Here is a 26,750-nt window from a genome sequence, read left to right on the forward strand (position 1 = left end):
GTTTGGAATTTCCCTAACTTGGAGTGATTCCTAATGCCAGTGTTTTGTTTAAATGACAGAAATACTAATAATCAGGAGCAAAACAGGATTTTGTTGAGGAAGTCTTATTAAAGTAGCTGTAACAGATTTGGACTCTCATCAAGACATGAAAGACACTAGTTTATTTAAAATGGTTTGCAGAGGCCCAAAGTTATTCCTCACTTTGCATTCTGAGCAGCCTAATTATTCATGCCGATGACTATATAAGCACTTTTCACAACTTTCAAAGGCCACATTGGAGTTTTGCCGCAACTAATGGAGAAAAGTGGCTCAGTTGTGGTAGATCCACTGATCTGAAGGTTGCAGGTTCGAACTGTCCACTGTCGACATAAACATTGGTTGACCGGTCAGATCCACTGGCCCACAGGTTGGCGGTGTGATTTCAGCTCCCACAGATGAATGCTGTTGTTATATCCTTGGGCAAGACACTTAACCCACCTCGCCCCCAGTGTCTCTGTACTCTGGGGGCGAGAATGGGTTTGTGAACGGGTGAGTGGTTCCTTGATCTAACGTGCTTTAAGTGCCTTGAAGGTGGAAAAGCGCTATATAAAAATGTGACCATTTACCATTTTTACCATGCTAACAGTGCACTTTCTGAGTCTTTATAATTAGATGCAGACAGCACACATATGTCTCGTTTCTACCTTAACAGCTGGTTGTACAATACATGGTTAAAAAAAACAACTGATACAGCCACTTTAGCTTTATAAAGACAAACTTTATTCAGATGTATATGTTCATGCAGCTTTTTGCTAGAAACCATTATGTATTTAAGCATCCTGATCTCCATGCTCATGCCTCATTATATCATATTTCAAAGTCACCCAAGTTTTTCCAACCCACCCATTAGTCATCATAGGTTTTTCATAACCCCTGTGTTTTTGGTGCTGCACATTGCCCATATTGACTGGCATAATGACTCTTAGCTCTTGATTAGCATTAGCCTGCAGAAGATCCTTGTATATGGAATCAGGACCTCGCTGGCCAAAAGCCCTTAGCTCCAAATTAGTGTCATTTTCACTGGGACCACAACCAAAACCATCACCTCAGAGCTTGGCCCGCGCTCTGCATGTTTGTTGGCCTAAAGGTCTCCCTGCCTGCTCTGGACTGCATCAGAGTGTAGTTCGACTGGGCAGTAGGGATGTGTCCTGTATAGACTGTGTGTGAGCAGAGAAGAAGGGGGGAAGAGAAGGAGGGACAAGGTTCTGGGCAAATCTCTCTGTCTCATTATATAAGTTTCTTCACATCAAATCAACAATTGAGTTTTTGTCGGTAGGTGAGACACACAGCTATACAACAGTCAATATATCAATTACTCATAAAAAAGTACGGTTTCTTGGTGTATGTTGGGCTATAACACTATATTATTTTGCATTTTGACCAAGAAACATTGAGAAAAACCAACAACTAGCATACATATTAGACTTATTACTTACTTTTTTGTAGTTGCATTGAAAACCATTATGAGTGGTGTCTTAAATAATAATAAATCCGATATGACCAACGCTAATACCAATTGTTCTACTCCACTTTTACTTTTGTGCTGATATATAATTTAAATTGGAAAACACAAACTTATTGGCAATCTTATTTCACTAGTGCAAACCAATAAGAGCTTTTTAGCCAAATTAAATGTAAAAATAAGTGTTCAAATAAAATGAAATGTCTTTCCTTTAGTCGGGTGGTTAGCCAAACCAACATATATCAGCCTATTTTGGACATTTGAGGCCAATATCTGATACGCTAAAAAGTGCAAATATCGTTCCAGAAAGGACGGAAAGGGAAAAGTAATCTATCCTATAGTTTGACGTTGCTTGGACCTGGATCCTTACAGAAATATCCATGGACACTTGAACATTAATAAGGTCCTGTCAGGCCATAACACTGCAGTGTAATTTTGGCAGATCAAACACACACACGCACACACACACACACACCCCCCCCCACACACACACACACTGCTGGATCATTCACTTTTCTTAATCCTACATTTTATATATACAATACAATAACTGAATCATTTGTTTGATTCTTTTCATTTTCATTGTATATGACAGTAAGTCAAACACATTGCTGCTCTTTACCGTTTCCTCATTTAACCCCAGTGGGAATGATTCATGGCCGACATAACCACATGTTTCGCCCAATCTCTAGTGTGATGTTGCAGATATACAACAATTGGACAACCTGTGTTTGACATTCCACTCTGCAGTCGTCCACTATGACATATAGCTCTTCAGAAATACTGTGTACTTTACTGCAAGATCATGGCAAATGTGTAAGATAGCTATATTTTGATGTATATTTTAAAGCAGGACGATATTTGATTATAAGTGTATGGAATAGTCATTTTAATAGGTTTAGTTAATGGTTTTATTTTTGTAATTCTTGACAATTTATTTTAAGTTCAAGATTGTTTGATTTTTCATTCACTTTTCCATGTCACACTCACAAAAAAACTCGATAGATAACTGAAGTGTCTTGCCAAAGGATACAGCGATGACTGCCACCCCAACTTTTGAACAATATGCAAGTGAACACCAAAACACCAAACCAAAACCAAAATGTAAAACTATATTAGCCACTGTCTATAGCCTCTATATTAGCCTCTATCACATCTATTCACCATGTAAAACCTCTGAATGACGCCATTCAAGATAAAGTACACTATGTTTTATTTCACTGCTTGCTTCACTACATCGAAAAAAAAAAAAAAACAATCCCACAAATCTCACATTTGACTCTAACGCAATAGAACAATGAGATGATAGGTCCTGGTGTCCGGCTGACCTTGTAAACTCTTTTGGCTGTTGCTAAGCGTCACATCGAGTCAAACAGCCAGTGTACAAACATCTGCGAGCACATCTGGCTATATTTGACAATGTCCATATGTCCTGAACTATCTCCTTTCTGCAATCGCATTCAATCTGCTATGTACATATGTGTGCTCCTCTGCGCTCTCTGGGAGGTGAGTGTCAACTGCTAATGACAGGCCGTTTTCCAATATGTGTGTGTGTATGTGTGTGTGTGTGTAATGACTAGAGAAAGGCTAGTGGTGATTATAGGCCTCCTCTTAGGACCAGAAAGACTAAATATGGCACAGACTAAACACCGCAGACCGCTACACACTGGCAGCATACAGTACATATGAAAAGACGGGCTAAAATAACTCCAGATATTTTGGTGATCTGAAGTTATCGCTGGGTTGAGTGTGTGTGGCGGAGTAGAGAGGATGATAGAAACTGGAAATTTGGCTGTGATAAGTGTGGAAGTTATAAAAAAGCAGCAGTTAGGGTTGGAAGCGTACACTTACAACTCGCAAAGTCAATGTAACTTTTAGTGGGTTGAAGCTCGACAACCGTGAAAGCCACTGGCTACAACTAAATGATGTGTTTGTAGTTGCTGCTATACCAGTAAATGTTGAGGAGAGAATTGTTAGTTTGTGTCATCAAAAAGTGTGCTATTTTAATGTGAAATATCTATGTTGTTTGGCAGCACAGTGTAGCAGCGAAGGTAGTCCTGACCAAGACTAGTTCAAGATCACAGAGATGGGGTCCCGAGTACTGCATTGCAATACTCACTTCTCCAGCGGCATTGAAGGATGGGTCAAATGCAGTAGATAAATTTCCCTACAAGGACAATAAAGTGTACCTCAGCCTTTAAATGTGTTTAAGCTTTTTAAGGATCAATTTAATCATTACGTCTTAATTAGCTTTTTCTTTGATTCAGTGGTGTTAAAACAAATAAAGCCGCACCATGTAACTTTTAAGTCAACAAATAAACAAAATAGGCTTCCAGAGCATTCCACCATATGCATAAAACCTATAAAATCTTATCTCCTTGGCAAGTGATCCAAAGTATAGTTTTAACTTTCTATTTCTTTAGAATCATGCAGGTGATGAAACACCTCCAGAAAGTTACACGGTATTGCTTTGATATGGAAAAAAACTGATTTGGTAATGCATAATTCAAAGTGTATGTTTGAAAAGTTGCATAGTTTTGATAAACTTTTGGCGGACACCGACATATACAGAATCTGTTTAAGCTTGTGTGAATGATTGATAAGTAACTGCATCTTGCAACACAAATGAAAAAGCTTGACCAAAGCAGTGTTTGGTGTAATCGGTGTAAGTGGCCATTAATTCACTTTTTTCACAATTTTGTCAGACTTTAGCTTGACTTGTTTTGTCATTGAGGCCAACAGCAAAAACAAAACAAAAAAATAAATACAACGTTTCATATTAGAGTCTTGATTTCGATCCTAAAACGTGTCCCACTATTTGCCACTTTCAGTCGACTGTAAACACAACAAAAGTCAATTTACAAATGTTTCTACCTCAACTTTCACTGCTACAAACACTGAAACCTCAACAATCTCCTCTCTCACCTGCTCTAGTATAAAACATCTGCCTTCCCCTCTCTCCCATAACACAATCCAAACTCAAATGTTAGAGACTGTACGTTAAAGATACTATACCTGTTTTATACTCTCTTAAAAACATTAAAAGCAGAACTAGTTCATTTTTAAAAGGTTTGCTGTGGTCCAAAGTTATTCCACACTTACCTTATGCATTCCGAGTATCCTAATTATTCATGGTGATGAGTTTATAAGCACTTTTCACAACTTTCAGAGACCGGTGTGGAGTTTTACTGCTAATACACAGTTCCTGATTATCTGACAAATTGCTTTATAATTCGATGCAGACAGCGCACAGTACAGACACTTCGACCTTGAGAATTGCTTATACAATATATATGTACCGGATTAAATTCATGGGAAAGAAATCAGGTACAAGGCCTTTAATATACAAGCCACCCTGTGTGTACTCTGTCACTGTGTTTTCTTACACTAATGACCTTTCCATCTCGCCAGCAGACTTCACATGTATTCTGGCTTTCAAGGAGCTTTTAAGCAAACACGTCCACACACGGCCGGCCACTCACAGCTGTTAACCTCCGATTGGGCCCTTGGGCTAACTGCCATTGCATGCTATTAATACACTAATGCTAACTTGTGCCTGTGCATCTCTCAGGGAGCAGAGTTCGAGCTACTCCGCACTGATTTAGGGACTTAGTTCTGGGTATCTGTTTGGCCCCTGACCCAGACCACACTTGGAAACAGCTGTATTATAGTCTTTATGAGGTGTGCGTATTTGACAGGCCCACATCCTAGCCGCAGCCCCCCCCTCTCACCTCGCATGACCTTCTGCTGAGGGACATGTGACGTCACTTCCAGATGTTAACAGCTGCTGAAGCGGAGAGCGTTAGCACGATGGTTTTAGCTAATGTTGCAAGGAGCTTGTAGCAGTATTTCTGTGGTGACATGAGTGAAACGCAGATGATTTTGACAGGGAGAAATTCACAATTGGATCTAAAATAGTGTAATGTGAGTTCAAATATCTGGAGTAGCATATAAGTAAAAGTAAATTGTAACCGAACTACCGCTGTAACTTTATTCAGTCATTTGTAATTGTTCTACAGATTTATCAATTTATCTGGAATGGCTCTCACTGAAAGCTTTCGGGAAAAAGCTAAACATCATAATGGGTATTTGAATCTGATTGGTTGAAGCGTCACAGCAGTGCAACAAACCAAAAAAAAAAAAATCTAACTTTAAAATCATAATCCACAGTTGATAGAAAAACTCAGACATCTTTCCCATCCAAATGTACAACGCGCTTCTCTCTGGACAGTTCTGTATTTCCGCTGAAGTACATCCATCCATTCACGTCATCATATTTGTTTTTGGAAAATGAGTGCCTAGTATACTGTTTGTCTAGTATTTCATGTGGCAAATTTGATACTTTTTGCCATACTATTTTTAACTGTTGTAACTCCTGTTTTTTGGCTAAACCCTCTTATAAAGTATGTTGCATGGACAATATATGCATATGTCCACATCGGTGTAAGTCTAAATAGGACTATACCCTCTCTGGTCCAGCCCCACCCTGCTCATCTGCCCTTCCATCCATCTGGACTGACCAAACCCCTCATTATTTCAGCTCTGGTGGGCCGTGCCTTAAAACAGAATATTTGTGTGGGTCACCTCTGCACCTCTCTTTCGCCCGGGGCTCTTCCAGCGGCTCGGGGGATCTGGTCGAGGTGTTAATCCCAGGTTGAGTGTCACTGCGGTGGGTCACGCTCTGTAATTTAGTCCCCGGTTCCGTCTGGGGCCTCGGACCACCCAGCGCCGTCGGACCACTGGTGACCTCAGCTGTGTCTGTGGATGTGAGCAGTTCTCTGTTTGGAGTGTGGAATATGCATGGGCTTTGTGCAGCTGTGCATGTGTGAGGAGGTGTGCAGCTATAGTGATTACATGTGTGGGCGCTGCGCAGAGGACGAAGGCCTTGCATTCATTAATAATCTATCAATGGTTCTTTTTACAAGCTGGAGCTCATACACGTTCAACAGATTGGTGGATTTAGCAGGGCATAAGGAAGCCAAATGATGTAGTTGGATCGGCTACTTTATTGTAAATGGTGGGTGTTAAATGCAAGTTTTTCCTCTCAACCAGAAGCTCTGTTGGAAGTCCAGAAAGATATATCTCTGTATTATTTTGCACTGCTGGAAATTAACAAAGTAAAAGTAGTAAAGTACAAATTTTAGTTATCTGTACATTACATAACTATGTCTGTGTAAACCCTTAGTCGTCTACGTATGATCTATAGTTAAAAAAAAAATCTATCTGTCAACTGGAGTACTTAAGTATATTTTAAACTGGATACTTTTACTTTACTATATATGAGAGCGGGCGTCTGTACTTTCTACTCCACTACATTTTTCAACTGGACTGAAAAGTAAAAGTATTTTTCATTATTGTTTGAGACCTACTGAAAAGGCTGGGGGTTTATTTTTTACACGTTCATAATTTGAAAAAAAAAAGCAAAAATAACAGGTAGAAAACCCCCCCCGATTGATTCAGGTGTTTCCTTTGAACAAAATACAGCACAAATCTCTGTCAAAACCACTACATTTGAAGCCTTATAAGACCTCAAAATAGAAGCTAAATGTTTTTACTTTTTGTACATTTTTAAACGGGTACTTTAATAGTTTTTTTCATGTAATACTTTTACGTTTACTTGAGTATTTTTTCCTCCAGTATCTGTACTTTTATATCAGTCTGGTCATCACCCCATTCATCGCACCTCAAGCCAGGCTCAAACACGACCGTTCCAATCAGATTAGTTCATTTCAGTGATACAAAAGTGTCATCATTGGTCATTTATCAGTTTGAACAAAGTGAAGTTTCCCTTACCTCAGATTAACTAGTCTAGGGCTTCACTCATTGATTCTGCAGAAATCTGTTCAGTCCCTTGTGATTTCCTTTATTTTTTGCTTGTATGTTGCCATATTTGCTTTGAGAGAACAGTCAATCTCACCCATCTGAACTCATTTTTGTAAAGTGTTTGTTAAATATGTTTTCTGTATCCCAGTGAAGAGGCTCCGTGGCTCAGAAGTGCTTACTGTTTCTTTGGAAGATGCTGCACTTTGGATCCTAGTGTGGAGTTGAAAGAAGTGGGTTGCATAGACTTTATCATCCTTGTCATAAAATCTTCTGCATTCGACCCGTGTTTAAATGCCAAACCTGTGAGGCAGCCTGAACAAATGTATACGCATGTTTTAAGTTGCTGTGAGGAACAGAGCACCAGAGAAAAACACACAAACTCACACAGGGATCCAACCTTATTATTACTACTATGCCTTAGTGCCATCAAGCAAGGATGATACTTGCCTGGGATCTACAATGCACTTCTCAATATTTTGGAGAAAAAATGGCAAATCTGATTGCTCTGTTTCAGCTTCGAGGCATGACTTAGGAGTAGTGACCAGACTGATATCCCTCTGTATAAAAAAAACAAAACAGAACAGAGAGCTATCATTGTGGATTTACCAGGCAAATCCACAGTTCCCAGTATGAAACCCAACACTTCTGTTACATTTGAAGACTGTAAAAGTAAGTCTAAAGTGACATATTCTTTATTGATTTAGGGAGCCTGGTAAGTCTTAGGCTGTGAACGGGGCTCAGGCAGGTCTGTGAGTGGAGCTATCAGCGCAGAATAAAGCTCTTTGTTCGGGGGCTGAGTGAACACTGGTGTCAAAGTCAAACATATGAAAACATGAGAGCTGAGCTGGCCCTTTGACGGAGCCGGACAGCCTCATAAATCACCGCGAGGCGTTCAGGCACCATCCGTACTTCTGAACGACAGCCTGTGAAAGCATCTCTGACAGCTGGGATTGGCTACGGCGGCGCAGAATAAGACACACACTTTATTTTTCTAACCAAAGAAATCCACGACACCTTCACGCTCCTGGTATTATTTGCGCTTGAGCTGTTTAAAAGACCGTCTCCAGATCGAAGTTGAAGAGAAGCCGTAGAGTAAACCTCATCATTGCCTGTATAATCACAGCATTGGAGAGATGCGTTCCTGGAGTTTTTCATCCACTTGGAAAGTTAGATGACACTCTCAGGAAAATTGTTCTTCTAACTGTTACAAGAATCAATGGTGCTTAAAATAGCACCATTTAAAGGGAACATCTTGACAAATGTTGTTTACCTGCAGTTCTTTATACTAGGGAGGGTTGTATCTGGCCCAAGGACACCAGAACAGTTGGCAGAGTGGAGTGGAGTGCTGAGAAAAAAAGGAAAAAGATAAAAGCATGTTGTTGTTCTCTCTTGCTTTTTAAAAAAAACTTTTGTTGAGTTTAGTGCACTAAAAAAGTTAGAAAAACATGTGTCATTACACTGAGCAGGCTAAAATCCGCACAAACCTGACTCTTATTTGGCCTTTTCCTGATTGTTTCCACAGAAATGTTGTTCCTTTGGCTATAATTTTCCCCCTGCATGGTATTAAAGTTACATATTGTACTTTTAATACCATCAGACTTGGAGGTACAACATTTCACTTTCCGCTATTACAGCAGCAAAATGTATCTCAAGTCTTGCCTTTTTGTTCAGTTGAATTGGTATTTTGCCTATTTTTATATTTCTCTCCTTGTCAAATATCTTAAAGAAGAAATATACTACTTATGATGTAGTACACACACTACACAAATGCTGCTACAGTAAATTCAAAACTCAAAACAAGCTCCCAGTTCATATCATTGCGTTTCTGTGCCTCCGATAAACTTTCTTAGATTGGATCATGTTTGGTTGCCAGATCCTATCACCACTCCTCCTTTCCTCCAGTGAAATCACAATAAACACCCGCCTCAATTTTGTTCTTGTCTTCCTTGTTGGCCTCCTCTCCCACATCTCCATCTCATCTGCAGACAGACAGTGTTATCAGAGCGCTGTGCTAGCTTGTTTTGACCATACATAATACTAGTTACTGTCTCTGGGTCTGTATCTTCTCTATCAGACATACTCATCTGTGCAGTTTACTTGGCCACCAGGTTGCCGCGACCTGGCTGTCTGCTGGCTGTCTGCTGGCTGTCTGCTGTCCCAAATTACCTTCCTCCTCTCTGTCTGAGTGAGCAGACAAATGCCAGCCTGTGAATCAAGAGGCATTAAATTGTCAGGGGCAATGATGTCCGCTGCCTCTCCCTCCATTTTATGAAGGTCAATTTACCAGTGAAATAGTCCGGCTCCCCACACACAAGTGCTATGGTGAAATTATGTGGTGGAATTTGATCCAGTAGCTTTAGTGTTACATGAATGAGATTGTATTGGGGAAAAGAGTAGACGATGATATCTCTTTTGTTGAAGAAAATATCACGAGTATGCAAGCTTGATGTGAAACCGTACTGAAATCTGTTTATTTATTTATTTATGTTTTGTTCTATTATTACTAATTTTTTGCCTTTAAATGTCTTGGTTGAGGTTCAAATCTAGCATAAAACTGGACCCTAAAATTGAACACAAAAGTGCAGAAATATCACTTAATACCCTTGTTTGCTTGTTTGTCTAGTGTAATTTGAGATTACATGTGACACGTCTGTCTTGGTTTAACATTTGTAACTTTCTAGCCAAAAAAATAGACTACAATAAAATCAAGTTCTTTCATTTTGCTTGTGTTTATTGCACCAAAAAACATAGAAAACATATGTCCTACTCTGAGCGAGCTTGCATCTCCACAAACCTGACTCTTGGCCTCCCCCAGCTTGTTTCCATGGAGTTGTTCATTTCAGTCCAGTTTGATTTATATAGCACTTTTAAATACAACTTCAGCTGCCCAAAATGCTTCACAGAAAAAGTCAACAAAAAAGCAAATATGCAGATTATATGGTACATTATACATTTACATTTATTCTTATTTTGCACTTGGCTGTGTGCACAGTGACACTTAGCTACGTGCTGAGTTGTGCAAAGCTGTATAAATACTGACAGATCACATAGTGGACAGGGAGAGTACATATTTAACACTTTACGAAGGAGGAGGATACTTCTGTGTTTAAGAAGATGAGGCTTTTATGTCATCAACACAGACAAGGGCATTTTTTTGGCAGTTTAGTCCTTCATTTTGTAAAATAAACGTGTTGTCATCTATTGTATTAGTGTAATCAAAACTATTTAGTAAATTAGACACGCTTTGGCCTTTGTTAACAGTATGGTTGCTAGATAAGTTAGAATTTGTAGTTTTCAGTGTCTAGAATGTGATGGTGTCATTCTCCCAGGTGGGGTCAAGAGCCAGTTTTCACTATTGATTACATTGTACTTTTTGTTGAAATATCTAAAAAAAAAAAAGCGCAAATATTGAACCTGATAGTTTCTATCATGACCTAAATCCTGCTATATTACAACAAAATCTGCATGTTAACAATACATTTTGCCTGCCCCCCATCTGTTTTAAATATTATTGGTGCATAGAAAAAAAAAGTCCATAGTCCAAAAAAAACCCCCAGAAAAATGCAGGCATGTTTTTGGTTTGTTTGTTGTTGTTTTTTTTGCTTATTAATCCTGTTAATAATAATGATGCTAATAATGTTTTATTGAAATAACCTGTTTTACACTTAAACTGGGTAATCCCTATAGATTGATTTCACAGCAGCCTATTTTCTTGCCTAATTTGTATTATTTACTAGTACATTCCTCTCCGTAATCCTCCACCACTGCAGGTGCTTGGCTCAACCGATTGCCCCAGACGCGTGTGCACAAGTGTGGGCCTCTGCTTCCTACATTCTCCATGTGTTATTTTCCCCTGAGTAGGAAATGTGTTCTTTTCATGGCAAACACACTTTGGTGGGAGCGTGCATGTGTGTTATTAGAAGAGGGATTCCCAGTCCGTGCAGTGCGTAACTCAACCCGCTAGTATGTGTCTATTAGTCATCTTGAGGAAATGGCTTGGCTGATTCCGCTCGTTTTTCTAACAGGGACTCTAATTGGCACTTTAATTAAGCAATGGAAACACACACAAGAGATTGCCCCTGACCCAGTACTGAACTAACTTTTTTCAAGGTTTGTTTGCCAGTTTTCTTTAGGGCAGGCGGCGGTGATGTATCTTGTTTTAAACTGCAAGTAAGAGGGTGGGTAAGAGTTAGAAGGCAAATGTGCAGATTAGGGACAGGAGCTTTAAATAAAAATGTATTTGTGTTTGACATCAAAGCGTCCATAATGCTTTGTTTTGCTGTGTAGACATTAAATAAGTATGTGTATCTCAATGTTGTATATGGCCTGTGGGTCGATAAATTACTACTACTAGTATTGATTTTTGTAGCCTTACCTGATTGACGATGCCCGATTCGGGAAGCTTAGCAGTGTTGGACCTGGTTAGTTCTTGGATATTTCCATAACTGTTACATTGGGCTATATTCCTACACAGAAACTGACATTTATCAATCTGGAACAGCTCACACCGAAAGCAATCAGGAAAGTGCAGAACGTCATGAAGTATTTGATTGGTTGAGGCGTCACAACAGAAGAACTAGTCAAGAAAACTGGCTTTTATTAAATCCAGTTGAGAAAAAAAGCACAGACATCTTCCCTGTTCAGAAATACACAAAATGCTTAACTTCTGCATGTTTTTCATTTTCACAAAAATAGGCTTAAGTTGGCGCCGCCATGTTTGTTTCTATTTTGTTTAGGAGCTTCACCTTCAGTGGTACTCTGTGATTGGTCCGCCCACCAGCTAGCGGACCCTTTCGCACCAGTGGAAGCGTGCAAAGATGGATTCTTGTGTGTTTCTGAACTTACATACTGTTTATTGTGAGAATCCATCTTGCTGCGCAAGGTTAGGCTGCCCAAGTCTCTTAGTAAACTTCCAATTTATCCATCAATCCTGCCATTTAACAACACTCAAAACAACCGCTTCTAATACCCTCCATCCTTTGTAGATCCCATCCACCCACTCAGAGCTATGTTTGTACATTCATGCACAGATGTACTAAGATATGCACACACATGTTCTACAGCCAACGTGCATGGACCAACACGGGCCACTGCCACACTTATCATCAGAAATGCTTGAATGGAAGTGCGCACATATACAAACTGCGGCCATGGGTTACATATACAGCCCATGACTGGGGCATTTGATGACTGCAATAAGCATAAGGAATTCATCAGTAATCAGGGATTGGCCAAAACAATTCATACCACCAGATTACACCAAGCTTTACAGAAATATTTATACTTTTATTGTGCATTTTCATTGTATTGGAAAGAAATCTCGTTTTATGGCCAAATATACAAAAACAAAAAAATACTTGAAGTCCTTGTACAGATTTTTCCCACATATTTGAGCAAATTTGTCTTGCCCCAGCACAGACATATCGTAGTGGGAGCTCTCAGGGTCAAAACAAGTCCACTGTGTGCTGTCTTAATTTAATTATAAAGCGCTTATTGTTTTTTGTTTTTGTTTTTTTCGATCAGGAAGTGCGTGTTAGCATACTAGTTGTTTTTACCTTGATCATCACAGCAAAGCTCCGTAATGGAGGTGCATAATTAGGATGTTCAGAATGCATATGGGAAGTGAGGAATAACTGGTTTAAAATTGACTAGTTTTCACATTTTTAAGACAGTAAAAATCTGTTACAGCACCTTTAACTTCTGGTTGAGGGAACTTGTCTCCATGGGGATGTTATTAATTTATCTTGAATGTTCCACATTATGGCATGTAACCTATCTGCAATAAGGAGGCACCACTAGACCAAGTTACAAGATATTTTTGAGCAGTAAAAACTCAGATAATGAAATGAATGCCATACTGTCAGACATTCCAGAACAAGCAAAAAGCAACATCGCCATGGAGACAAGCAGGTTGCAGATTAAAGTACCGGTATCCTTTTGAAACATAGCTGAATGATAAAAAAAATTACACATTTGGCATATGTCAATAATTCAACCTGTCTTTTTCTCATAACCTCAAATCACTTTTTTCCGCCTGCACCAAATAGGGGAAACCACTCTATAAACCATTGCCATCTTCACGTTTCTATTTGCACTAACTGACAGCACTTTGGACTGGCTCACCCCAAAATACCTTTACTAATATTATGAGCCAAAAAACACATAAGTGTCCTGTCAGATGAGTGGTTGTGGGGTTAAGTTAACATGAGTATGTGAATAAATACTTCACTAGCACTTTACTGGCATTATCTGGCACAATGAAGGACTTGACCCTATACACGTGTGTGCCCCTGTGAGCTGTCAGATTAGACATTTCCTCTTGTCCCAGCCTCAATGAGCAGCTAACATTGGTATTCTCTAAGCCACATATCAGACACGGAGCGTGGTGCTGTCTGTCTACTGGAAAATGACAGCATGATGTTTGGCAAAAAGGCACCACGGCACAGCTCTTCGTCAGGAGCCACTCTGGAGATGAATGTCCCCAGTAAATAAGATTGTTAGTTCAACACCTAGATCGGCAAACATTAGATCTTTGTCCGTGTCTGTTTGTTTTTATGATACCATTTATGTCGCTTACCTGTTCAGCTGGAACCACGATCTTTGAAAAACTTTATAAAGATGTGTGGGTCTGGAACCATATGTTGTCTCCCTGCTTTCAGAAAGGTGTGATTGACAGGCGGATTAACCAATCAGAGAGACACATGAACTGTGTCAAAACAAACATGGTGGCACACATTAAAAAATAACAAAGAAATGGCATGGATTTCTGCTGAATGAAGCCCTAAACTAAATTGCACTAAATTGTTATTTATCTCAGATGTTGTAGTTTTTGTTCTGAATGATACGAGAATTTTCAAAAGGAGATTACTTCCACATTTCCGCAAACTAGCAACTGTGATTGGACTCTCCCAAGTTAAAATGGTTTGTCGCTCTCTGTTGCCCAATTCCACACCCTCTGGATTCAAACAGAATGTAGAAGGGACTGACTTGTCAAGCAAGTTACTGGGATGCCATCACTGTACTTTCACCATAGTCACTGCTTGCCTATCCTTAACATAAACCCTTCCTATTTTAACCCATATCTGAACTTGAAATCATGTTGTTGATCTAATATATAAATTTTGTTACGTCATGACACACACTCACACACACACCATCCCCTACCTTCTGTGAGTGAGTGTGCGTATTGATAAAAGGGTCCTGTCCAGTCAAGGGCTCCATTGTTGGCAGCGCCTCAGCTCCACGCACCCTTTGATTGATGCCAGCTGAGAAACACAAAGCCACATTTAGTCCGCGCGCCCCATTGGATCACCAGCGCTACACGGACATATGGGAACCAAAGCTAATCGCCGCGTACGCACTTATACAAGGGGGGTACAAAAGGTATAGGAAGTCATAAACCCTATAAACCCATGCAAACCTGGAAGATGAAAATGGAAAATAAAAGAATCAAGATGGCAGGTGATTGGTGGGGAATGGTAGCTGAACTGGCACTAACCTTAAACAACCTGCGGGAAAAGGTACCAGAGGTCGTGAACTTTTGACTCTTGGGGAATAATGTCTGGGTTTTATTCTTTCCGCGCAGCAGGGCCGTAGCTAACAAAAGCAGTGTTCAGCTAAAAAGGAGTGTAGTAAGGTCAGCAAAAAGGCAGTATTTGAAGGTAACTACACAGAATACAAAGAACAAGAACAAGACTTGCATTACATTCATCACGCAACTGGCAAACCTCAAAAACAAAGGGAGTTGCCAATTTTGAGAAAAGTATCACTTTGTGCTGGTTTGAGTACAAGATAGTTATGAATTTGTCCTGGTTCAACTCTGGATGAATCCTTATCTAATCCTGGTTTAGTCTCAGTTTGGACCTTGCGTGTAGTTAAAGGTGTACTAACCTTTTCTGCTTGTGTCCATGGAAATTTTCCTGGAATGTTCCACATTAAATTTATCAATCTCCATGGACACATGCAAGTCATGCCATCAGGCAGGGTCTGTGGAGAGGTGACCATGCTCACTGTAATACATATGTCAAGTTATTAAAAACCCATTTAATTGAAATGTAAAATAGATGAAACAATTGAAACCAGAAGTTTACATAGACTATATAAAAAGACACATACACTTTTTCTGGCTGAATGCCAGGATAATGAGAGAAGGATTTTCTTTAGACAATTTTCTATTACTTTCTTCAAAGTCAGATGTTTACATATACAATGATCTCTCATTTATTGTGGGGGTTATGTTCTAAAAATAACCTGCAGTAGGTAAAATTAATTAAAGTAGTCAGCTTTATATTTTACACTTATTATATATGTTTTAAGGCTGCAAAACCCCTCACCACACACTGTACACACTTTTCTCAGACAGGCATCAATATTTCCTCACATTTCTCTCTTGTTCAATTCATTTGAGTCATGCGTATTTCACAGTTTCTCTGACCATGCCTCTTCATCCTGGCACCGCTCCGCTGTTCTGTCAATCAAACATTTATGTAAATTTGGATGAACACATTCTGTACTGTACAGGAGACACGGCACGGAGGAGATTGATTGACAGTGGTCTACAGTCCCTTGGCTAATCAGAACGCAGAACACAATGTGCGTTCATACACTGTAAAAAAAAGCATGCAAAATTGCACAAAAAAAATCTTTGAAACAGCGAGACTGCGAAAGGTGAACTGTGATACAGCAAAGGACCACTGTATTTCATTAGTATTTAGTATCAAATTCCTCCTGACAGAACTGGTGTAACTGAGGCAAGTTTGTAGGCCGCCTTGTCAGGTTTGTCCATTCATTTTCAAAAGGATTGAGATCAGGGCTTTGTGAAGGTTACTCCAAATCATTGACTTTGTTATCCTTAAGCCACTTTGTAACCAGTTTGGCAGTATACTTGGGTCATTGTCCATTTGGAAGACCTAACTGATGTCTTGAGATGTTGCTTCAGTTTTTACACATAAAGTCCTTTCCTCATATAGCCATCTATTTTGTGAAGTGCACCAGTCCTACCTGCAGCTAAATAACCCCACAACCCCACAACATGATGCTGCCACGAGATGGGATGGTGTTTTCAGGTTTGCAAGTTTCCCCCTTTTCCCTCCAAACGTAATGATGTTCATTATGGACAAACAGTTCAATTGTAGTTTCGTCAGACCACAGGACATGTCTCCAAAAATTAAGTTCTTTATCCGTGTGTGCATTTGCAAACTGTAATCTGGCTTTTTTATGTTTCTTTTGGAGTAATGGCTTCTTCCTGGCAGAGAATCCTTTCAGCCCATATCGGTATAGTACTCATTTCACTGTGGATAATGATACACTCTTACCAGCTTCAGCCAGGATCTTCACAAGGTCTTCTCTCATTATTCTGGCATTTGGCAAGTAGAAATAATTTTGGTAATCCTAACTGACCTAAAACAGGAAAGGTTTAGTCTGATTTCATGTTAAACAGTGAGAAAAAAAGGTATGTGTCTATTTATATAGTGAATGTAAAAACTGTAAACTGGTTTCAACTGTATTTTTTACATAGCTTGTCTGTGTTTTGAATGAGCTGGTCATTTTTGGCTCAACTTCAGTAACTATCCAAGTAAAATATTTTCAGTTGAAAACTTGAAGTATAAGGTGTTAATAGTCAAAAATCACTATTATGGGAAATCTACTAATATTACTCGGGTTAGCATTTGCCAACATTTAAAGCATCAAATTATAGTCTTACAAGTTTGGCTTATGATGTGTGAGTGACATTGCACCCATAGATGACCCGAGGACTGAATGAAAGCTTGGACATTTTCTGTTTTTATATCCAATCCAAAAGTCAAAGTGTGTGTTCTGGATTTGGGCCCGGATTGAACGCCATCTTTATTTCACCACAGTTCTCTTCCTCTCTTGTACCTACACAATGTGGCAGTCTAGCGTTCCACAAATCAAAACGGCTTACTTTGGCAATTACCTTTCGCTCTACCTCTCGCATAGACGCACTTTACTTTCGAACCTTCCGTCTTTGTTTTAGCAGTATCGTATGGCCTCGACCTATCCATTTGTCAAACAAGCGAGTGGTTGGTGCGATCACTCATTTGCTAGCGCGCACACGGCTCCATTAGCCGCAGATCTGCTTTCACCTCCCGCTCCCTCTCCTCCTCGGCTCCCGTTTCCCGGCCTCTTCGACTCCGACTTGTCCTTTCTTGTCGTCCTTGCTTGCATCTGTCTTGTTCTGTCATCACTCATTCGCAGCAGGCCCACTCATCTTCACTCTCGGGTTATAATGACGGAGGGACGGTGGGATTGACCCCGGGCCCTGAGGTCGAAGGTCGTCCACCCTAGACCGCACCTCATCCATGCGTTCATTTATCCTCCGAGTGCTTAACCAAACCAAAAAGGACCTGAGCGAGGGTCATTTCAAAGCCCCCATTCACGGCTCCATGGCCCTGCAGTCGCTGAACTAGAAAAGCATGTAATCAGAACTACATTGGCCGTATTCAGCCAAAAGTGTGTTTTAAATGTTATATTGATTTAAAATTTAGCAAATGATCACAGATGTCCAAACTTGTCAGAAATTTTATACACGTTTGAAGTGTCATGTAAGCCAATAGTTTAAGCCCGGTTTTCTCTCATTGTTGTCCCCGTCTGTTGTCGTTAGGTAGCTCACAGGCCTACGTCATTTATCATTTATCAGAATTACCATATTACTCACTGTAATATATAACTATAGAGGAAATAAGCAAATTTAAGAGTTGCAAACGGTGTGCTTAGATTTTCAGTTGGGTGGCACGATAAACAGTTTCCCAAATATGCCACATTATTTACAGAGCTTTGTGGAAAGATTGTACCTTTTAGATCTGGGATGTCCAAACTATGGCCAAACTATCACACAGCTTTATGATACTGACCTAAAATGTATGTTTCAAGTTTTCACCTAAACTGGGGCCCAGTTTAATTATCACTTCATTCAGTGGGATAGTGCCTATAGTCTATATTGATCATGTCTTCTGTTGTGCTGTCTGCAGATGATGTCATTGGCGGAGGCTGCAGAGGAGACTCAGGCTGAGTTGGAGCAGGCCTTCGCTCGGCTGAGGAGTGGCACTCATCTGCTGGTCCTGCTGCTGTCTCTGTGGCAGGGCCTCCCTCCAGACCAGACAGCTCTGCTGGAGGCCACATTGCTCCCCCTGCTACAGGACACACCTCAGCTGGTACGTCCACACTCGCACATTCAAAACAAAAATGGCTGCTTAGGAGGAAAAGGATAAAATATCACAGGGGACTGAAAACCACTGCTTATTTCTACAGAGTCAATGAGCAAGACACTAAACTAAATTTGAGGCGAGAGAAGTTTTATTTTGTTCAAAATGGTAGACCAATGAGCTCTTCTGTTTTACACACGTCACTGAAATAAAAAAAATCGGATTGCACGTTACTGTCTGAATCTGGCTTGAGGCATGATGGAGTGGTGACCAAACTGATATCCCTCTATATTATTTATGCATATTGTTCTGGACTTTCCAGGCAATCAAAATGCAACTTCAGCTTGTTTGTTTCATGTTATAATGTACTGCACTGTATTCTCTGGCATTGACTTGCTGACATCTGTAAACAGAAACTTTGCCAACGTCTGGTAACTAACCAATCAAAAAATCATCTACACACAACTGGCTCTCATTCATTTATAAATGAATTTCTGTGTTTCTATAGAAACCCCATATCTATTTTCTTTTGTTGGGAAGGGCTTCCTAATAAAGTTTGAATTTCCTCTGAAATCATTGAAGTGTCTATCTAAGCCTCTAACAGAGCTGTACTCTTTTGCCGTATGATTTTCATTTGTTTAGTTTTCCACACCACATTGAAAATGTTGTGTTTTTCAGATTCGGAAAAACAGTATTTAAAAAGAGGAATAGAGAAAACTTTATATATTGGCCCTTTGACAAATATTTAGTTGCTAATATTTAGTCACGATACTAAAATTTCAAACTTAATTTTGGTAAGGAATAGTCTTGATACTCAAAACAGTGTTTGATACCACAATGATAATAAAAAACACGCTTTGTTTAGACAATAGAATATGATTTTCAACATTAAATGGTAATACTTATAGTATTATATTATATTACCATGCAGCCTTATATCTGTGTAGTTCCTCAGTCGTCCAGGTAGGTACCATAGTGGTCCATGAGCGTACACTAATCTGTGTGTCTTATACTTGTCCTAATACAGCTCAAGATCATTCTAAAGCTATAAAGGAAAAGTTAATTTCTGACTTTTTTAGTATCGATACCTGCTCAAATGAGTATCCAGGTTTGAGACTAGTTTTAGTGTCTGATTTATAAATACTCTTAATAACCCTAGTTGCTCCCCTTTTGCTTGTTAGATCTTTGCATTAAAACAGGTGTGTCTAATAATGTGGCCAGTGTCTTACTGTCCAGCATGTGTCCATCCATCCACAGCTGCACAGTAAACAGAGTTCTGGTTAAACACACACTCCTAAAACTACCTAAATACATGAAGTGGTCTGGTCCCACCGGACAAGACCCCACACCCGTCTGTCAGCTCCACGAACAACTTGTTTATAATTGTAGCAATAAAGTTCTCCAACAGTTTGTGTCTTCAACCAAGCCGATGAGAAATATGGCTAAACCCTTTCCGATGGGTATGTAAATTCAAAAAAGAACATGTCACTCACAAAAAAATGTCAAATATGTATATTTTTAATGTTATGTGTGCAGCGTTTTGCAGTTTAGCTGATTTGTGTGTGTATTTTAACTAAAATGTAAAAAATAAAGCCATACCTTTTTGTTCTCACTGGCATATGTCACTCATACTTGCAAATTACTCATATTTGATACACAGACGGCTTATATATTTGGTTCCACTTTCAACCTAAAATATAGTGAAGAATATAGTGTCAACAATTGTTCTAGGCTTTGGTCTAGGGCAGTGGTTCTTAACCTTGTTGGAGGTACTGAACCCCACCGGTTTCATATGCACATTCACCGAACCCTTGTTTATTGAATTTTTTTTTTTTTTTTTCTTTCAAATTCAAGACATATGGATGTTTTACTGGTGCACAAAATGAATCGTGCATTAACATCACTGTGTTCAAAGAATAAAACCAATAAGATGCATGAACTCACAACAAATTACATATATACCTTTTTACAAAGACATGACCTTTTTTAATTCTACCACACTGAAATTATTAAAATTTTTAACCTTATGTATTTCAACATTGAACTTATTGTATTTATGCTATTTATTATTTTTAACATTTTAACACACACCCATCACCTAATTTCCATCACGCTACAGGGCCGGCAACCTTTAACACGCAAAGAGCCATTTGGTCCCAGTTTCCACGGAAAATAAAACACTGGGAGCCGCAAATACTTTTTGGCATCTAAAATGAAGATAACATATTATATAATTATAATAATGCAACGGAATAATGTAGGTTTTATTTTCACGGACAAGCCTTCTACACGTGGCAGATAAATATGGCAAAAGTAAGTTAAGTGCATAATAAATACAACTCACCAAACCGCTGCATCAGAGGGAGCCATGCGCTTGTGTCTTTGGGATGAGGTGGTCCCATCGAGGAGTGATGAGAGACAATGACACCCGTAGTGTGATTATGTCTAGTCTGCTCCACAGTTTCTTTCAAAAAACTCTAAAGGCTTATCTTTTAATCCCAGGTACTTAGTCTCCATGTGCCAAAGCAGTTTTGAAGGTTTCATTGCCTCATTTGCTTTTTCCGCATGTTACGCAGAGCGGACTCTGCGCGTGAGTCACCTGTAGCGACAAACCCATATTTAAGTAGGACTCCTGGTATTGTCTCTTAAATTTAACTTCCTTTTTCTTGGAGGTCGTAGTCTCCTCTTCTGGCTCCTCAGTTGGCCTTTTCCCCTTTGTTAAAAAGCTCTCCAAAGACTTTTGTTTTGGCTCATTTTCACTCGCTTGTGGCTCTACTTTTGGGCGACATGTCTGATGTGTTATACGTGATACGTCATTGCAGAGAGAAGAGCAGATCTATCACAGATATAATTAACTTGGTACTACATCAAATAGATTTCTGTGGCGATTTCCTATCAGGATTTTCATTATACATCTACAGACAAGCTTTTTAGCACGTCATGAGGGACGGGCGAAAGTTACGTCCTCCTGATCCTCCTGCTCCTGCGCACAGCGTCTGAAAATCAGGGCTGTGTCTTTACGCAAGACTGTGAGCTGGGTCTGTGAGGCGTGAGCAGTGTTCAAATGGCTCATTTAAGTTGGGCAGGTACTTTGATAGACACATCAAAGGGTACATTTGTTGAATTGGGCCAATGTCTGGAGACGCTCGCAGTCCGCTAATCATATGAGTCGGGTGCGTGTTTTGACCTCCACCGAACCCCTGAGACTGACTCACTGAACCCCTAGGGTTTGATCGAACCCAGGTTAAGAACCACTGGTCTAGGGTGTGAGTGCTGAGATTTGTTGGAAATATCAATATATCTGATTTTGCACCAAGGGTAACCAGCTTTTCAGTTTTATGCTGCTAAAACGTACAACAGTCTTCCTGAAGGTAGGAAACAGTCCTCTTCTATGACAATGTTTAAATCCAGGCTAAAAACAGCTTTGTGTACCTGTGCAATAAAGGATTTAATCTGCATGCCCTTTTAAAATGTATTTTATAAATTGATACATTTTATAACTTGTTTGTATTCCAATTTTGATGCATGTTTCTTATTTTGTCAAGCACTTTGACTTACTTTGTCTATGAAATGCACTCTGTAAACATGCCTTGCCTTATATAGGTTTGGCTGCTTTCTGGTTGGTGGACGAACGATTAACTCACTCCACCACTGTCACCTCAGTTTTAAAAATTCAATTCAATTTGACATCTGAAATAGTGCATCACTTACCTTGGATCCAGAACACACACTTCATCAATACTTTATGAAAATGTCTTGTCATCGTTGAATCTCCGATTTTCAGATAGTTGTGATTGACAGGTGGATTAGCCAATCGAGAAGGTTACAATAATTAGATTTTGTTGAAATGGATGGGTGACCAAAGAGCTACTTAATTTCATATTTGTCATTGAAATAAACAAATCTGATTGCACAGTTCTGTCTGATTTGTCTCAAGATACGATGGAGGGAGTGATGACCAGACTGATAACCTCCTGTTTAAAAAAAACAACGACATCACTAATTCCATAAACGTGACTTACTCCATCTCTCCAAAGTTTGTGGAAGCGTTACATAAATACATTTTGTTTGGACCCCTGACATTGCCCTGCACTCTGGCCCTGTTCCCATGTCCCCCATTGGGCCAAGGTCATCGGGCTTTAAGGGGCAGATGACATACAGCCCTGGAAGCGGCCTCTGACTCACATACTGTACCACTATGAGCTCTGGATAAACACCGGTGTTGACAGAGCCCATCCATTTGCTCCCGTAAAAAAAAACACCACTGATTTCTCACCCCACCGAGACCCTCTATGTCTACCTGCCTGTGTGTTTTTCCAAAGCCCCTTCCCTGGACCCCAACCACCTTCTCATCACCACATTCTATTTGCAGCATTGTATGACCGTATGGCGCTCAAATAGCCCAGAGGGTCATTTATGAGACCGTAGGGGACACTTCTGTATACACACAAATAAGCTTGGTTGTTCTTTCGAATTCGATTAATAGTGTAGCATGAATTAGCGCTAATCGGGGTCGTGTTCGTGGTATTTACAGATGGACTAATAGGCTATTTTCAGGCAGTGCTAAAGTTTCTCGCAGCCTACTGTCAGAAATAGAGCTGAGCCATTAGTTTTATAGCTTTGTGATGAAGTGGAGGTAGGATAAACGCGGACTAGCATGTAATACAAGTGTACTAACACCTTGCGGAATTTCACTGTTAAGCCAGGATTTAGGAAGATTTGTGGTGCATTAAGAGATGGGGTTGTTTCCACTGGAGAAGAACAGCCTGCTATTAAAGGGATGACTTGTTCCAAATAGACACTGGTAACACTTGGAAGCCACTTTATGTTACTAGTTAGTAGCTAGTGGTTATTTTTTTAAGTTGAACATTCATTCATGCATTTTTATGTTTAAATAAAAACACAAAAAAACATTTATTGCTTGAATGTGGAATGTCTTGAATGTCCATAAACTTGTTGGCTTTTTGTTGGAGGTCGTGGAGTACACTCCGGACAACCGTTATTTCATGCAGTCATTCAAAAAAACATTTGCGTTGAATATTTGGAGTAAAGCTGATTACCAGGAGGGAACTTGGATATTCATAACAGAAAATACAGGGAGCAGTTTATTAGAATTTTTTATTGTGTTGTTGCTGTAACAAAGGAGCACCATTGCCATGCCAAATCATTAAAATCTTGAAAGTATGAATAGCAACATAATTATCACACAAGTGGCGGTCTAGTAATTTGTAGTTTGTGAGAGAAGGTCTGTCTTTACTCAAAACTAAACTAAACTTGAAATCATATAAATCAAGGAAAAAACAAGGAGACAAAATGCATCAAAGAAAAAAGTAAAAGCAAAATTGGACTGAGGGATTACACAGACATCGAAGAAAAAAAATGCAATCCAAGTCAGAATAAACAATGTTGTCAGAGCTAACTAAAGAGTGTAGTAGACCCAGAACAAAAGAGGCAGAGGAATTTTTGTCTGGTATCTAACGAAACATCTCATTTAGGTGCAGCCAACTAGAACACCTCTCTTCGCTCTGCGTCTGCTCCTACTTTCCATGCATGCTTTTTATGCCCATCTTCTGTTTCACTCATTCCTCTTTTAGATCTGACGGGTTGATCCACTATAAAATGAGCACTGTAAAAAGAAAAAAGAAAACTGTCCTTGTCAAATTTTTCAGAGTCTGACAGGAGGGTTCTTTATCCTTTAAGACTGGGGATGTTCTTACTGAGCCCATAACTAAACTTTCAAATTACTTTCCCTGTTCTAATGCTCAGGACAGATGGATAACTGTCTTAACTGGATAACTGTCTTCTTTGGGAGTCCCTCAAGGTTCTGCACTGGGCCCAGAACTGTTCTGCCACAAGGAATTTGCCCTTGTACATTTAAAATATTAACTCTGACTATTGCGAGAAGGTTTTTAATGAACTATAATTTAGTTAAGAGTTAATAGAAAAATGATAGTGGTACTATTGTTGTAAAGTGCTCTATAAATAAACATTGACTGATTAATTCTAAAGGAGTTTTATCACATTTAGATTCAGATTTGAACATTTCTAAATTTGTGTTGTTAACCTTTATGCACCTGTTAAAGATGCACATTTAATTTTTCTGGTGGGGCATCTTGCTACTTACATGTCTCCATAGTTTATTGCTTTACCTGAAATGTTCTTGCCTGGGATTCAGATTGCACACTTGAATACTTTACGAGGTTGTGAGTCTGGTCACCTGTGAATCTCCAGCGTTCAGATCTCCATGACTGACAGGTGGATTAGCCAATGAGGGACATCTCCATCTGTATCAAACCAAATGGCTGCTTACCAGGAATAAAGCAAGGGGGAAAAAATACCACTGATTTCCTCTAAATCGATGAGCAAAGCACAAAATGTTAATCTGAGGTCAGACATAGTGCTTCTTAAAATATATTTTTTATCAGTTTTAGTAAAATGTCATATTAGCAAACAAAACATATTGTAGAGAAAACCAAAATAATGCTTTTAGTTTTTGTTTTAATTAGTTTTAATTATTGTTTTTGTAACATGTAAATAAGGACCAATTCAGGGGAAACCAAATAGTAAATTATTCTGTAAAGCAGTCAGAATTACTTTGTGTACAAATTGTGCTGTTCAAATAAACTTGCCTTTCCTAGTCCAACTGTATAAACATGCATTTGATGATGTCTTTTAATCAGAGCCATTCACTTTAATAGATGCTTTAATTAATAGATATAGTTTAGTGACTTCAGCCATAATGAGTGTCCATTCATCTGAAGTACAGTTAGATACTCTTACAATGTCCTCTTTTGATTCCCGACCTATACCTCTCCCCATTACTACATTAGTGGGAATTTGCTCCTAATTTATCTCTCTGGCCCGTGTCCAAATCTGTGTCAGTCCGCCTCTGTGTGCTTCCTTTCTTCTCATTCACTTTTTTCTTTTTTTATTTGATTTTCCTCCTCAGCATGTGGAACCTATGTGTCAGCCTGACCCGTGCCAACTTTCCACCCCTTGTTTTCGTGTTTTTGATAACCCGATGAGGTATTGTGGCAGGAATGGGTCACCTTAGATCCCAACACTGCTCCTCCTCCTCCTCCACCCTCTCCTCCTCCTCTCATTTGGGTCACGTCCTTATCTGGGATCGCCCCTGTCTGTAATATGTGCCTTATTCCCTGTCATCATCCCATCCCGCTGACCCTCTACATCCTCGCGTCTTTCTCTTTCGGGCCCCTCTGTCATCGCCATTACAGGCCTGATTACCTGTCATTATGGCTCATTTGGGGCCTATCACCGTGGCGACAGGCCGGGGGCAGGGGAAGAATGGAGGGTTACCTGTCATCACACCCCCCCCGCTACACACCCTGTCTGATAACCCCACCTCCTCCCCAGAGATCAGTTGGACACAGACTAGCTTACTGCATCAGTAATAAATCCTTGTTAATTGGCTGTAGCTAGCTTAACGGCGCAGTACCTGTTTTTACTGTTTTAAAAACGTGAAAAGAACTAGTTTATATTCATTTGCAGAGGTTACTTTTCGTATTTTGAACATCCTAAATAGTTTATAAATGCATTTCACAACTTTCAGAGGCCAGAGCGGGCTTTTGCTAATAATAACTAGCATGCTAACAGTACATGTCCTTATTCTTGGAGGATATAACGCTTTATAATTAGATGCAAACAGTACACAACTGACTTATTTTGACCTTGAGAGCGGCTCATAACAAAACGTCTACACTGGGTCAAGTCCATTCATATTTTTCAATAGTTTTCCAAATTTTTAACAAGTTGAATCAGTATAAATGTTTTTTTTGTTTTTTGTTTTTTTAGAAACAGAATGGCAGTGTATGCTAATAACTGCAGGCAGAACTTAAAATAATAAGAAAAAAAAAGCTAGAACGCAATGGTTAGATAAGTTTATATACATTTTTGGCACATCTGGCAAATCAATAAATTCATGAATTAAAAATAAAAACCAAAACAGAAGCACAGAATAGCCTTAAAAAAAAAAACCCAAAAAACAATAAACCAAAAAAATACACAACACTGTAAACTAATATGTAAAAAAAGACTGCATTTCGAAGATTAAAATTACTTTGTTAGACCTCTGATCAAAATGCGGCCCCCTCTTTATGTTTTTTAGACTCACAGCCTTATGTCATCCTGAATTTAAAGGTGCATCAGGAAACTTTTCTGGTGCTACGCCTGGGAGTTTCCTGTGTTATTGTTATTAGGTATATAGGTGTTTTTATTGCTTAAAATATTTTGTCCTACTCATT

General features: G+C 39.4%; 1 protein-coding gene across 1 annotated transcript in view; it reads left to right on the top strand.

Annotated features, from left to right (window-relative positions):
• Positions 1 to 26,750, top strand: part of bbs9 (Bardet-Biedl syndrome 9) — a 189,670-nt gene that overhangs the window by 80,166 nt on the left and 82,754 nt on the right. Inside the window, exon 19 of the mRNA XM_055228220.1 lies at positions 18,316 to 18,498. Within this exon, the coding sequence (XP_055084195.1) occupies positions 18,316 to 18,498 (183 nt within the window). The remainder of the gene's footprint in view (positions 1 to 18,315; positions 18,499 to 26,750) is intronic.

The sequence above is a fragment of the Periophthalmus magnuspinnatus genome, chromosome 16 (assembly GCF_009829125.3).
Source record: "Periophthalmus magnuspinnatus isolate fPerMag1 chromosome 16, fPerMag1.2.pri, whole genome shotgun sequence".
NCBI lineage: Eukaryota > Metazoa > Chordata > Actinopteri > Gobiiformes > Gobiidae > Periophthalmus > Periophthalmus magnuspinnatus.